The sequence below is a fragment of the Anarhichas minor genome, unplaced genomic scaffold (assembly GCF_050575085.1).
Source record: "Anarhichas minor isolate MPS153535 unplaced genomic scaffold, ASM5057508v1 ptg000071l, whole genome shotgun sequence".
Lineage (NCBI taxonomy): Eukaryota > Metazoa > Chordata > Actinopteri > Perciformes > Anarhichadidae > Anarhichas > Anarhichas minor.
Window position 1 is genome coordinate 6,632,492 of NW_027466517.1, and position 15,368 is coordinate 6,647,859.

The 15,368-nt window shown below is 44.1% G+C and overlaps 2 protein-coding genes across 13 annotated transcripts in view; both read left to right on the plus strand.

Annotated features, from left to right (window-relative positions):
- The window catches only part of szt2 (SZT2 subunit of KICSTOR complex), a 117,935-nt gene extending 103,602 nt beyond the window's left edge, over positions 1 to 14,333 (plus strand). For 10 of the 12 annotated variants that reach the window (XM_076079160.1, XM_076079168.1, XM_076079166.1 and 7 more), the window contains 7 exons: positions 91 to 304; positions 2,304 to 2,481; positions 2,582 to 2,704; positions 7,948 to 8,464; positions 10,575 to 10,685; positions 11,784 to 11,852; positions 11,937 to 14,333. In XM_076079160.1, the coding sequence (XP_075935275.1) occupies positions 91 to 304; positions 2,304 to 2,481; positions 2,582 to 2,704; positions 7,948 to 8,464; positions 10,575 to 10,685; positions 11,784 to 11,852; positions 11,937 to 12,080 (1,356 nt within the window). In that variant the 3' untranslated portion in view covers positions 12,081 to 14,333. Of the gene's footprint in view, positions 1 to 90; positions 305 to 2,303; positions 2,482 to 2,581; positions 2,705 to 7,947; positions 8,465 to 10,574; positions 10,686 to 11,783; positions 11,853 to 11,936 lie in introns of those variants that run through there. The other 2 variants (XR_012947762.1, XR_012947763.1) reach the window with 2 other exon arrangements.
- Positions 14,334 to 14,471: 138 nt separating this feature from the next.
- LOC142935070 (phospholipase A and acyltransferase 4-like) overlaps positions 14,472 to 15,368 on the plus strand; it is a 37,040-nt gene continuing 36,143 nt past the window's right edge. The window contains exon 1 of the mRNA XM_076079177.1: positions 14,472 to 15,173. The gene's annotated coding sequence lies outside the window, so the exon portion shown is untranslated. The remainder of the gene's footprint in view (positions 15,174 to 15,368) is intronic.

The following is a 15,368-nucleotide window of genomic DNA, read 5'->3' on the forward strand; positions in this document are numbered from 1 at the left end:
ACACTTGATTTGCTGTGACTTCTTTAGCCCCGTGACTTTCCGCTAGTCGCTCTGTGCCGGTGATGACTGTGTCCACCCCTCTGTCTTTAGCTCTCCATGCTCTTCACCGAGGAGTGCGACAAGGTGCGGGACCTGATGCACGTTCACTCCTTCAGCTACGACTTCCACCTGCGAGTGGTCCACCAGTACCTGGTCGGCTGCCACATGACGCTGCGCCAGGGCTACCAGCTCACCGACTTCCTGGACGACTTCATCTCCCATCACCCAGACATTCCCAAGTTTGGCCGCAACCACGTCTTCCAAGGTGACTCAGGTGTAAAGTCATATTTAAATGGAAAGAGCAAACTGTGTGACTCCATCGGAATACCTTGTGATTAACTCACAGTGGACCAAGAGTCTTGGTTGGATTAGGCTTAAGTGGTGCAACAAATATGCAAATTGCCTTCACAATGCATTCAAAGCTACTGTAAGCCTCAGGCTGTTACTCCATCCGTCAGTATCCCAGTCGTGGTTATTATAATTCTATTCTACCTGCGACTACTGTATCTTGCTGATGCTAAGAAGTAACATTTAGTTTGGGATTGTTTGCTTAAAAACAATGTCAGCGGTAGTGACGGAGAGGAAAGAAGGTCCGGCTCATAATGGCACAGACGCCAAAGCAGTACTTTTAAGTTGGGGGATGTATACATGCTGTCACCCCTTAGTTTATTAAACAAAATATATGTTCAATTCATCAGCATTCATTTAAGAAGTTTGCAGATTTATATCGAGAACTATCTGATTAAGTAATAATACATAAACAGGCCTATGAATCGGACCCAGTAGGGACAACTTTAAATGCTTAACACGTGGACACATTTCGGTAAGTACCCACACAGTATTTATGGTTGATATCTAGCAGTAGAGGTTAGTAACGGTACTGAAAGAGTAACACCAACATCATGTAACATCATCATCGTGCTTTAACAGTACAGCTTTGCTTTTCCTGCATACATCATTTGATGCAAAGTTTCTCTTTAACCGTTGGAGAACATACATGGTACTTCCACATTCACAACGGGGTACACCACAAACAACACTTTTACTTAAAAAGCCAAAATCTCCTGTTTGATGGCTGTTGGTGGACTAATTCCACTTCTTTATTTTACTTTTATTAGCATTCGAGCCCCAAAGGGGCGGCTCAAATTCTCACGAGCTGGAACAAATTAGAAACATGAAAGTTGGCTCAGTAACTGGAAATGATGTTTAAGTGCTTCCTAAGAAGTTGGCCGCACGGCAGCGCTTTGATTAAGGCTAACAACGGGGCGAGGCCACGCCCATCAAACCATAAGTCTAATTGCCTTGAAATTGGACAGACATGTCCACCTCAACGTGCTCTACAAATAGCCTCTTGAACAATATAAGTCTGCCAGACAATTTTTGACGCCATTTTCTGAAAAATACATTTTTGACATTTCCTCCTAAATCTTACTTCCGATTGCAACTACATTTTCTGTGGATAACTACTGGACCAATCGTATGAAAAGCTGTCAAAAGCTTGCTAGTATCACGTTTTGTTTTCAAGAGATTGACCAATAAACTTCATAAGGACAAACATAACTAGACCAAAGTCAACAACCGTTGGGCCATTCATCACGAAACTTGCAGGATACGTCTCGTGACGATGTTGAACCACATGTGAACCACTATTTTGAAATCACTCAATATGGGGCGCCACCAGGTTTAAACTTGTGCATGGGCCCGGCGCAATCATGGCCATAAATCAATCACAGTTTGTCCAAACATCACCAAACTCGCTGGATATTTTTCATTAGGCTGTTGAAACACAACACCTTAATGTCAAGAAATATGACTGAGGGGACTTTGAGTGTGCAATAAGTGACCTTCTTTACACAGAACTAAACCAGCTGAGGGGGTTTGCTCAGCTTTGCCCAAAACTCGCTGGCAATTGAGCTGCTTCTTTCTGTTGAGCAGAAAAGGATTGTGAACCCAGAATGGCCATTTGCAGCTATATTGTACTTTGGTATTTGCCTCAAGGTGTGTGTCTGAGTGCAGGTATTATCCGCCCTGCATGTCTGGCATGTCCTCAAGCTCGCCCCACAGCTCACTGCTGGCCAAAATACAATCTTTCAAATGGTTTCACTGCCACAGAAAAACAGATGACAAACTGCTTTTATTGTTTTCCTTTCATGACGTATTTATGCATCACTGCTGCTTCAGTCTGAGCAGGAGCTCTTTTAAAAGATTCACTTGAACGCAATCCTGATTGTCTTCATAAGATTCTCTGACCTTGTGTCCATCAGGGAGCTTCTCCATCTCCACGGGGATGATAACAGCTCATCAGCTCTACAACTACATCACTGACCACGCCAGCACCTACGGCATGAAACCGCTCCGCATGTCCAAGGCTGCCGTCGCCACAGACAACAAGAAAGGGACGCCTGACCTGCACGAGTATGCACTAGTGGCTCTGTGGAACAGGTAGAAATACATCCCAATCACAGTACACATGTACTGTATATTCTCATTTCTAAACCGCTTCACTTCAACCTTCTCTATCCTCTCCTCCTCCTGGCTTTAGCTCGGGTTCCTACAAGGATCTGGAGGGCCTGCACCACCATGATGACTTTGACGTGTCCCTGGTGGTGTGCCACAATGCTGCTCCGTTTGAGGAACAGTCAGATGGGGAGAGGCATCTGTTGAGGTAAAGAGACATGAACCAACAGATAAAAGAAGAAACCTTCTTTTGGGTGTGAGCCAGAGAAGCAAAAGGATATCACCTCAGTTAGTTTTTTCTGAAATTGTATACATGAATTGATTAATTGAAATAAATAGTGACTTGACTATGAAAGGAATTGCTCATAGCAGCCCTAGTTCTGTTGTTTATCTATTGTCCATATTGATCATCTAAAGTAGAGGCTGAATGATACTGGATTTTGAGGTCGGTCTATATTTGAGTTTTATACATTTCTCCGCTAGAAATCGTTGAGATTATTTTTACGGAAACGCATAATGGCAACATTTTATTTTTCATAAACATCCCTTATGTTAAGGTAGTAAAGAATGTCACTTGAATAGAACATTTTACAGCTGAAAAATAAATTAGTCAAAACATTAAACTTAAAAAATCCAATGTGTAGCATTTTAGAGGGATCTATTGGCAGAATTGGAATATAATATTAATAAGTTGGTATTCCAGTGGCGGGCCGTGCATTTCATACCTGGGCCTTCACTGCTGTCCTGCAGCTGGAACATCTACTAATGACCTCATGATGATGCGCAAGCTACAGTTATTATTTGTTTCTAGGAGTTTAACAATACACGTATTCGTATTAAACTGTTCGGTACGAGGCTTACCAACCGAACAATACGTTTGAATAATACTAGTGCATTTGGAAAATGCAGAAGCTTAAATTGTGGGAAATATAATGTTTTCTGTGGACTGCGCTCACGTAGGAGACAACGGGCTGTGTGACCTCTGAACCCGGAACAAAATAAACTAAAACAAAAAACAGCTGAGTTACCGCACTTCTGAGAGGCTACGCTAAACTAGCTTAAAACAAACAATAACTCCGCGCATGACGGTATGCTTCGTAAGTAACGGACAATGCACATAGTCCAAATCTATATAATTAACACAACGACAAGAACAAACTCACAAGAACCAGTCACATATATTCATATGACAACAGAGCAACAAATCAATCCAACAACACTGCAGCAGAACACGCATTCTGCTGCACACTGGAGGGCCATTCAGATATTAGATGTAAAAAAACAAACGCAGTTGACTTACCGAATGCTGTTGACTTAAAGACAAACTCATCCTCCTTTCTTTGTTGACTAAGAGTTTAATCCCATGGTTAAATCCCAACTCACAAATCCGTTTCTCCTCCTTCAGCCATTGAGTGTTAAAAAAACAAAGCTAGGTAAAACAATAAATATATACAGTTGTGTGAAAAAGTGTTTGCCCCCTTCCTGATTTCTTATTTTTTTTGCATGTTTGTCACACTTAAATGTTTCAGATCATCAAACAAATTTAAATATTAGACAAAGATAACACAAGTAAACACAAAATGCAGTTTTTAAATGAAGGTTTTTATTATTAAAAGGGAAAAAAAATCCAAACCTACATGGCCCTGTGTGAAAAAGTGATTGCCCCCCCCTGTTAAAACATAAATTAACTGTGGTTTATCACATCTTTGGAAAGCTGAGTTCAATTTCTCTAGCCACACCCAGGCCTGATTACTGCCACACCTGTTCTCAATCAAGAAATCACTTAAATAGGACCTGCCTGACAAAGTGAGGTAGACCAAAAGATCCTCAAAAGCAAGACATCATGCTGCGATCCAAAGAAATTCAGGAACAAATGAGAAACAAAGTAATTGAGATCTATCAAGGTTACAAAGGTTTGTAAAGGTTACAAAGCCATTTCTAAAGCTTTGGGACTCCAGCGAACCACAGTGAGAGCCATTATCCACAAATGGCGAAAACATGGAACAGTGGTGAACCTTCCCAGGAGTGGCCGGCCGACCAAAATTACCCCAAGAGCGCAGCGACGACTCATCCAAGAGGTCACAAAAGACCCCAGAACAACATCCAAAGAACTGCAGGCCTCACTTGCCTCAATTAAGGTCAGTGTTCATGACTCCACCATAAGAAAGAGACTGGGCAAAAATGGCCTGCATGGCAGAATTCCAAGACGAAAACCACTGCTGAGCAAAAAGAACATAAAGGCTCGTCTCAGTTTTGCCAGAAAACATCTTGATGATCCCCAAGACTTTTGGGAAAATACTCTGTGGACTGACGAGACGAGTTGAACTTTTTGGAAGGTGTATGTCCCGTTACATCTGGCGTAAAAGTAACACGGCATTTCAGAAAAGGAACATCATACCAACAGTAAAATATGGTGGTGGTAGTGTGATGGTCTGGGGCTGTTTTGCTGCTTCAGGACCTGGAAGACTTGCTGTGGTAAATGGAACCATGAATTCTGCTGTCTACCAAAAAATCCTGAAGGAGAATGTCCGGCCATCTGTTCGTGACCTCAAGCTGAAGCGCACTTGGGTTCTGCAGCAGGACAATGATCCAAAACACACCAGCAAGTCCACCTCTGAATGGCTTAAGAAAAACAAAATGAAGACTTTGGAGTGGCCTAGTCAAAGTCCCGACCTGAATCCGATTGAGATGCTGTGGCATGACCTCTTGTACACGAGAGCCCCCTTTAAAGGGGGCTAGAGGGGGGCGGGGGGGTGGTGTACATGTGTACAATTCACTTTTGCGAAAGGAATAAAATAATAAAAAAATAATACCTGTGTAACAAAGAAATTCTGGGCGAAACAACCATGGGAGCCATTTTACACACTGCAAAACACAATTGTACATGAACTAAGATCATATCTGGAAGATATCTAGAAGATTTTCAACAATTTTGGCCAAAAATCGACGAACTGTGCTCTTTGGATGATCTCTCATCACGAAGCAGGATCGCACATGGCGGATGAGCACATCTAGCAGGCTCGTGATTCGACCCGGAAACGAGCAGCGGCGTCGAAATTACTCTCTTTCAAACCGTTCAAAGGTTATGGGTATACATGCCAACATCAGCCACTGGTTACGAGAAAATAAATTGGGTAAAAAAACTTACGTTTTGACGGTTTTGGCGATGTAAAACGGATTTATTCCAACGGATTTCGGCGCTCATGTGTCCTCCATCCTGTGTTGCATGACTGTAACTGGTATCAATGCGCGGGCGGAATGAATGGCAAAATGGCAGCCGATTCTGTGAGGTGGACCAATCCATGTAGAGAGGGGGGTTTGCCCTGCATTTTGCGATTTTTAGTCAGTAAAGAGACAAGGAGATTCTCAAACACCCCCGCATGGCTCCCGTTGGACTATCCCACATCTAAAATGGTCTCACACTTGTAAATCAGCCGATCACAGGCCTTACCAGTGTCACATACACACATTATGAGCCATTTATTGTTATGAATGACAGATATGACACATCATAACTGCTCAACATTATTGAAAATGGTGTCAAACTGCTTTATTAGGATTATTGAACACTCTTAAGATAAGACAAGTGAATATATAGTTAATATTTAGTTATATAGTATATAAAATTAGAATACAGCAATGCAACTGCTGCTTCCAAGAATTTTGCATGCCTTTGCTTGGTTTATGCTGGCTTGCTTCACTCAATCGAAGTCAAATCCGTTTTAGAGACTGTAAAACCTGTTGTGCTATGACTTTGGCTATGCCATTAACATTTTTAGGCCTTATTTCAAGTAATATTTTAGACACAAGTGCTTTTTTTCAGGCGAAACTGAAACTTTTTCAATTTGAGCTGTGCCATATGTGTATTTGTTATTAACCAGTAACATATACACAATATTTACACATATCAGCACATCTGACTAGTGTTACCTGTATTATACAATCAAAAAATTATTAAAATAGCCCTTGTAGTTGCAGAAATACACTCTCTTTAGTATGAGTATGCAATTTTCGAGCAGAGACCTAAAAATAGGGCTAGTGTTCAAGAGGCGCATGAAAGGCGGTTCATGCTCGAAAACCCTCCAATGTGGCTGAATTACAACAGTTCTGCAAAGATGAGTGGGCCAAAATTCCTCTACAGCGCTTTAAAAGACTCATTGTCAGTTATCGCAAACGCTTGATTGCAGTTGTTGCTGCTAAGGGTGGCCCAACCAGTTATTAGGTTTAGGGGGCAATCACTTTTTCACACAGGGCCATGTAGGTTTGGATTTCTTTTCCCCCTTAATAATAAAAACCTTCATTTAAAAACTGCATTTTGTGTTTACTTGTGTTATCTTTGTCTAATATTTAAATTTGTTTGATGATCTGATACATTTAAGTGTGACAAACATGCAAAAAAATAAGAAATCAGGAAGGGGGCAAACACTTTTTCACACAACTGTATACACCAAGCAAAATGCAAAAAATGTCATTTCTTCCATATCTTTCAATTTGAACTCCGACTAAGCCTCTGATGGCTACTTTAAGTTTCGTTTCACGATAGTCACGTGCTCGCCCACTGACCAATCACAGTGCACGCTGCACCTCACTGCAGAGCTGCACTAATGCTGACGTCATTACAGGCCAGCTAGCAGGCTCTGACACATCAAAGAATACGCCCAACATATCAAACTAAAGATCTCATTGGTTGAACACTATGACAATCAACAGCATCGTCCCCATTCACTTAAACTGCTCATGGATTCACTTGTGAGTCTGCAGGCCTCTGTCTCTGGTCTTACCTAGAGACACAGAGGTGAGATCTGATTGGATAAAAGCTCTACTTAAAACAAGCTGCACTGGAAGCAGAGCAACTGAGGAAGACAGGAGCTGTGCAATGAGAACATAAGATGATGGGGAAAAAAAGTACCATACATGTAGTGTATTTATGAAACATTATTAAATTATAAAATAGCTAACTTTGTGATTCTGTTTAGGCCAGCAGAGAAGGCCCTGACGGCCCACCACTGGGTTTACTGAATTTCCAGAACTGTACATTAAAAAGTCATATGAACACCAGACAAAAACAAAAGCTAATAGAATAAAAGCATGCAGATGCAGCTAGCATGTTTAGATAAACGCCACGGGAAGTTTCTGAACTGTAAATATTGCGCCGACTAATGTGCAGCGCAAGACCCTTGTTTTTTCGGCTTTACCTTGAATACTCCTTTGGTCATTGCTCTTTGAACATCGGGGATCCTTAAATTGGTTTCCTATGTTACGTTTAAATTCACTATATTTGGTATTGACTCTCAAATAGCATCATAGGTATCAGCCTCTAATACCTAATACCATACACATGAATTACTTTATTCAGATATATCCGTGGTAATATCGGTCCAGATCTGATCTCAAGGAGCATATTGAATTGAAATGAATGTCCTATAAATTGTCCTATTCCTTTATGCGTAGGTTGCGGTTCTATGTGATCATGACCAGTCAGAGGGAGCTCTTCCCCCGCCTCACTGCTGACATGCGCCGTTTCAAGAAGCTTCCTCAGATCCACCGTGATCCCGGTGAGCTGAGTGGCCGGCTCCCCCCCGATCGGGCAGAGGCCTGCGGGTCGCGCGGTGCAGAGCAGGACCTCTGGGAGGAAACGTCGTCCGAAGCCGCAGCCTCCTTGGCTCCGAGCGACGGCAATGAGTTTTACCCTCTGGCGGGTGGCGGACAAGAGACTCGAGGGCTGCTCTACTCCTCCCCTCTGTTCCCCCTGCTCAACAACGAGGTGCTGTCGGCCCGCAGACAGATCCAGGCCAGCGTGGAGCAGGCCATGGGTCACTGCCGCAGGGACAACCTGTGGAGGAGGCTGTTCCACGGGGAGCACCTGGCCATGGACAAACTGAAGCTGACGAAGCTGTCGTTCAGCGAGCTGGAGGAGCTGCTGGAGGCTGTGCAGAGCCGCTCGGTGGGGGAGATCGACCCACAACTGGTGAGACTCCCATTTTACATTCATCCGCCATCCTTTGATCGGCACTCAAACTCAACCGGGTCAAGGCCTGCTAGATTGTAAGAGAGTAATTTAAGGGTCATTTTGGTTTTTAGAGTTTGGCCGTCATTCCTATTGGTCGTGAAAACATTGTGTCCTCACCAGCTTTATTGCTGAGATCTGGGAACATGGTGATGGCGCTTGGTCGTGCAACTTGGAATTTTTGTAACTTGGCTGGCGGCGCACGCCATCACGTGACTGTCACCAGTAGTTCACTGATAAAAACACTCGTTACACGTGTAGGGATTATACAGAGAAGGCTAATCCACTTGTAGATGCTTCAGAAACAGGAGGTCTTAAATATCTACATGTCAGTAAATATTTTGCAGCCATATCAAATAGTTTACAGGATATTAAACCTTTGTTTCTTTATCATGCATGCAATACTTCTTTACAGTTCTTGTATAAAGTAGTCCATGAATATGAGATATGAGTTTACAGATACATGTAATTACAATCCCTCTTCGTCATAGTGGAGGTTGGTTTATGGCGTTTAGCCGGTTACACTTACAGTCTATGGGCATCTTTTTGATTCTTCACAGTTCGTTGTGTCCTCTGGAGTTTTGGAGAATAATGCAGCGCAGAGTATAAACGTTCACTCTCGAGTGCCGTTTGCGGAGGCTCATGCTACGGCTCCGAGCGAGAGTACAAACAACACTTAAAGATGTTTTTGAAAGTCATTTGGGTGAACGAACCCAGACAACAAAGACATAAACATGTGGTGGTTATGTACAGACTACAATTACCGCCTCACGCAGTTCATATCCACGTCTGTCCAAACTGTCATCACATCATCATTTTACGCTTTTAGACATTTGAGGGAAATTGTCATAATTCAAATAGTCTTATGAATTCTTGAGTAATGGCTAAAACGTGTCTTTGTAGGTCACAGTGACCTTTGACCACATTCCATTCTAGTCAGTTCCTCTTTCAGTCCGACGGACGTCTCTGGCACATTTGAAGAAATTCCTTCGAGGCGTTCCTGAGATATCCTGAGAGCGAGAACGGAGCACACAGACACACCCACACTTCATGACCCACACTCCATCCACACAGACACACCCACACTTCATGACCCACACTCCATCCACACAGACACACCCACACTTCATGACCCACACTCCATCCACACAGACACACCCACACTTCATGACCCACACTCCATCCACACAGACACACCCACACTTCATGACCAACACTCCATCCACACAGACACACCCACACTTCATGACCCACACTCCATCCACACAGACACACCCACACTTCATGACCAACACTCCATCCACACAGACACACCCACACTTCATGACCCACACTCCATCCACACAGACACACCCACACTTCATGACCAACACTCCATCCACACAGACACACCCACACTTCATGACCCACACTCCATCCACACAGACACACCCACACTTCATGACCAACACTCCATCCACACAGACACACCCACACTTCATGACCAACACTCCATCCACACAGACACACCCACACTTCATGACCCACACTCCATCCACACAGACACACCCACACTTTATGACCCACACTCCATCCACATAGACACACCCACACTTCATCCTCTTCTGTCCACTGATCCATGAGTTGATTTAATCAACGTGTTGAAAACTGAGTTTCTCCACAAAAAATCACACAAAGGCACCAATTCAAACTGTGTTTACCACAGATGGACTTTAAGTCATTGATATTTAAAAAAGTATAAAAAACCAAAACTCAGTCGACTAGTGGTTCTACTGTGTACACACGAGGTAGCTGGATGTGTGCGTATATATAATATATAGGAGGCTTATATGACAGCGACGATGTGTACATGCTAAAAACATTGTGTATTTTATCAATGACAATATATAATGATGCTGCCTCAGACTCTATTCATTAACACGGAGCTCAGCCGTTGGAGAAAAGCAAAGCAGACGGTCGTGATATTGGACTTGAACTGAATGTGTGGAGCAGAATGAAGCGCTGTGCTCAGATGGTCTGTGATGGTAGTCATAACGGCAGTGTGTGATGTGTGTGTGATGTGTCGCTGCAGGACTGCTTCCTGACCATGAGTCCAGCCTGGTACCAGAGCCTGATCAAAGTCCTGCTGAACCGCTTCCCTCAGAGCTGCAGACACTTTGACGACAACGGCATCCAGTACCTGGTGAGAAGATGCTCCTGCTCTGCCTCAGCAGTTACCTTTTATAAAAGCTTGATGAAGTGTAACATCTCCATGTCGGCCTCAGCATTTCTTTGTCTTCTACGCGATGTTAAACTTGTGAACAATGGTTTTATTGAGTGTGGGTCACGTTAGGACTGAGGGAGCTGTGTTTAGATGTGAGATGGGACTCTAGAGGGATTACTTAGATCTTGAGGGGGATAATTATGGGATGCTTCTGAGTTGCTGACAGTGAGAGAGCTGCAGTAACAGCCTGACCTCTCGCTCCTGTCCTTCCCTCTTATCCGTTCTCTTAGACGAGGTCAGATGTAACTTTTAACACGTTTTTCTAAATAGTTTGTGTGCAAAGAGTCCGCTATGATGCGCCGTTCATTCCCGACGACGACAACAAAGCCGTCTGTGCTCAACAGCTCTGATTCTCCTCCATAGCAACAGCCGCTAAGACTTATGGGTAGTGTAGTATTTAGTGCCAATCCAATCACTTGTACTTTGCATCAGTCCCACGCTGTGCTCTAGAGATGTGTCCTCTGTGTGCTCCTGCAGCAGCCTTTGCTCTCCATACGTGTTAGCACCGCGTTGTGTTCTTGGTGATGAAGGAACATGACAGCAGTGGAATAATAGCGTTCATCTTTATGTTAATCACTCACACCAGATCTACACCTTCCTACCTTTCACAATAAAAGCCCTAGACATATAGTATTTGCAGATGTGTATTTGACATTTTGACCACCCTTACATATAAATATTATGTTACAACCAAATGTCATGACACAGGCTTACAGTTAACAGTGCTTCCGTTATCTAGCAGACCCCAGTGTTTCTGTGCTGAGGAACATTGTGGTGTCGAATAAAAGAACGTTTTCAAACAGGACTTTGGGGAGAGAAGCTTTATGTCGTGTCAGAGGCTGTGCACACCTTCCTCCTGTTTGCTCCATCATTTCTCTCTGTGTTTTAACATTCAACCTTTTCATTGTCGCCCAAAGAAAATTGCCTTTATGTTTAACATGATGAAGAAGATCAGAAAGATGAATCCTTGTTACTTCTGAATGTCCATCTAATCCACGTCTGTCGTCTTCCTTTCAGGCTGTTCTGAACCAGAAGTTCACTGACTGCTTTGTTTTGGTCTTTCTGGACGCCCAGGCTGGAAAAACAGTGGGTCATCACACCGACGTGATTAGTAATATTATTACACTGTAGTAGTGCCAACGTCTCAGCACTGTTTCCTTCCTCCTACAGAGCCTAAAGGTCGTGTTTCGGGAGCCGCTGCCATCGCAGCAGCCGGCCGGCAGCAGCCCTCCTCCCCAGCTGGTGTCCATGTACCACCACCTGGAGTCCGTCATCAACACCGCCTGCTATAACCTCTGGACGGGTCTGCTGTAGAGCAGAGCTGGACTTACCTCAACTCGTATCCACGTGATCTTGACCGACGTATGGAAATAGGAAGCAGCAGTCTGTAGAGTTTTTGGATCGAGGTCATGTGGGGAAAATCCTCTGTGGCAGTATGTTCTCCCAGCAGCTCCACTCAGTGCTACATTAAGAGCAGCATCAGACAGGACAGGGTGCTACTGTGTTAATGTCAGTGCCAACGTCAGAAACCTAAACCAAGAACCAAACCACTGGGGGAAACCTGATTCACACTAGAGCCTCCTAACTGGTGGGTTTAAACCTCCATCAGCTCGTTCACTATCGGCCTAATCCTCTGATATACTTGCTTTTAACTACGCATTCAAGTGTGTGTGATGCCCCCCCCCCCGTGTGTACTGTGTACTTAGTTCAGGTGATACATAGTTATGAATATTATATTCCATGTCTGCTAATAGATCCTGCAAAATGCTCCACACTGGCCCTTTAAGTTATTGATGACCAGATGGAATAAGTGAAGATATTCCAGTGTCAGCTGACGATGATCTCTACTCTGATCTGCTTCAGTGGATACACCTTTAAATCCTCGATGCCTCTCACGATGCAGCTGGGAGTTAAGTGCACGCTTTGTTAACAAGCAAGTACATCAAAGGTGTAGAGTTCTTCTAGTGCACATAGTGAGTGCACGCTAACTAGGTGGGGGAGGGGGACACCTCTGCTAACTTCAGAAGAAACGGATTCACATTTATAATATAGACAAAATATAAAGCTTTGAGCAAAGTTAGCAGAACGTTTGGTAGACAAGTTGTGTTAACTCACACTGCGCGTTGTAATCAGCGACTACAACCTGCGGCTTCTACGTTCACACAGTACGGATGAGCTGAGCGGCCCGCGGCCTGGAGCTCACTGAACGTTAGCACACAGTTCTCATTTGGTTTTATCCATCGACGTTCTCAATAACGTTCATTCAAAGGAGACCTCCAGCCTGAAACTGCACGTCCCATGACGAACCCATCTGTCACAAATACGGGCCGATTAGAAAATGAGTCGCAGCTCATGTTATGAAACTCTCGTAGCAGTTTGATTTGGACCTGCAACCGAGAGGGTCCACTGTGTGTGGACCCGGACACCCTGTTGGGTCGGGTCCTCGGGGTTGTCAGGGAAGAGGTTCGTCTGAAGACCTCGAGCGCAGAACCTTTTCACTGATTGGCTCTAAAAGTGGTAAAGTAGATGAGATGGGTTTACGTCTTCGACCACGTCCTGGAGTCCTGAGCTCCGACACATTGTGACGCCGTGACTGTGAAGGAACCCTTTGGGTCTTTGCCAGAAGAGAAGACACAGATAACTACCCTAAATGTATATCAGCAGTTTAGATTTACTGATTCTGATGCTTCATGCCAGAACGTAACGCAAGTCAAGTCGTTTGCACCCAACAATGAACTCTTCTGCACAAGTGTCATACTCCACAGCTTGGTTCATTATCTGGGATCGTGTGCCTTCTCGTAGCATCCTGCTAGCTCTTCAGTGTTTCATGCGAGTGAGACAGCTGGGACGTCAGAGTAGGATGGCTTTAATGTTCCATTTTCAAAAGTGTCAAACCTCTTCCTCCACTTGAACGCCACTGCCATATCTTGTGCCCTGAAGTGCCTTTCTCCTTTTTTATTTTTATTCCCAAACCTCTGAAGCGACGCTGTTGTAACATCAGCTCTGCATAGAAGATCTCTGTGAACATACTCCTGATGTTCTGCGCTGAAAGTGCCTGAGTCGGTTTTTGCAGAAGCGGGAGGAAAATGTGTCAAATGAACTGCTGATTTGCATAATAGCATGCCACACGTCATCAGAGCCCAATGGTCCCAAGCACGTTCGGGGCGATGAGTTTGAGGCCGTGTTGTATATTGTGGAAGGGTGCTGGCTGGTAACCACACCCCAATTCACAAGAGGGCACGAAGCCAGCCTACAGTATTGTGAACACAGGCCCCTCATTAATGACGTACTCGGCAGCTTTGGATTTCTACACATTTTCTGGAAGGAAAGCAAATGTTTGAGCTCAGTTGTGGACGTGAAATGAAGAAATGTGGAGAGAAGCAGCGAGACTTCAGTCTGAATGTTAAACACTGGATATTCATCATGTGAACTGTCAGGAGTTAGCCCTCAGCATTGTGACTCCAATACAAACACTGCACTGTCTGACTGTATAATGTATATGATGTACATACAGAACTCTTTATACAGGATGTGAAATGCTCAATAAAGCAGCAGGATGAATGAGAACGTTTGGTTTCTAGGTGAGCACATCGTACTCCGACTCTAAAGTGAGGAATCTGTCTGTGTGTTCTCACATCTCGAGAAGCGCTCCTCTGATCTGCTTCATATTTGGCGGGTGTTTTGCTGCGGACCCCACGGAGCGCTTTGTGGAATTTCACTTTCAATGCGGAGTATATTAACTTTACAACCATACTTTTTGCTTCTGAATAGAGGGAACTACAGCTCCACAATAAACCATCACAGCAGGCATATCGGTAAATCAAACATTACAGAAACTCTATCTCATCTCAGTTTATGGTGACATTAGGTAGTATTACGGAAACCCGTTCACCCAACTGTATTCAGAAAAACAAAAGTCCTATTACCAAGAGTAGGACTGTAGCTATTACAGAACCATCATCCTAGGTTATGACGGCAGAGGCCCCGTCCTAAACTCAAAATAACTGACAAAAATAGCAACCTCACTGTTATGTCTGTATGGCAATGAAGATGGGAACATGAACACTGAAATATGATTGAAAGGCTTTAAAATCTATGCACGGGCGAGTGTTGATTGAATCATCAGTTAAACAGATGTAGTTGGGATGAGATGGAGCCATGAGATGGAGCCATGAGATGGAGCCATGAGATGGGGCCATGAGATGGAGCCATGAGATGGAGCCATGAGATGGAGCCATGAGATGGAGCCATGAGATGGGGCCATGAGATGGGGCCATGAGATGGGGCCATGAGATGGAGCCATGAGATGGAGCCATGAGATGGAGCCATGAGATGGGGCCATGAGATGGAGCCATGAGATAGAGCCATGAGATGGAGCCATGAGATGGGGTAGAACACAGCCGTGAGGTGAGGACTTGCTTGAGCAATAGGAAGGTTTTTTATCTTTGAAACTCAAGTAAAGATCAGACCAGCCGTTAGGATATGTGTCCTATGATGACGCCCCCGCCATACCTGTATCAATGAGCTCGCATCATTTCTTTGTTCACTTTCAGAAAGACCAACGGGGAGATGTGTACATTTCATGACCAACATGAACACGCG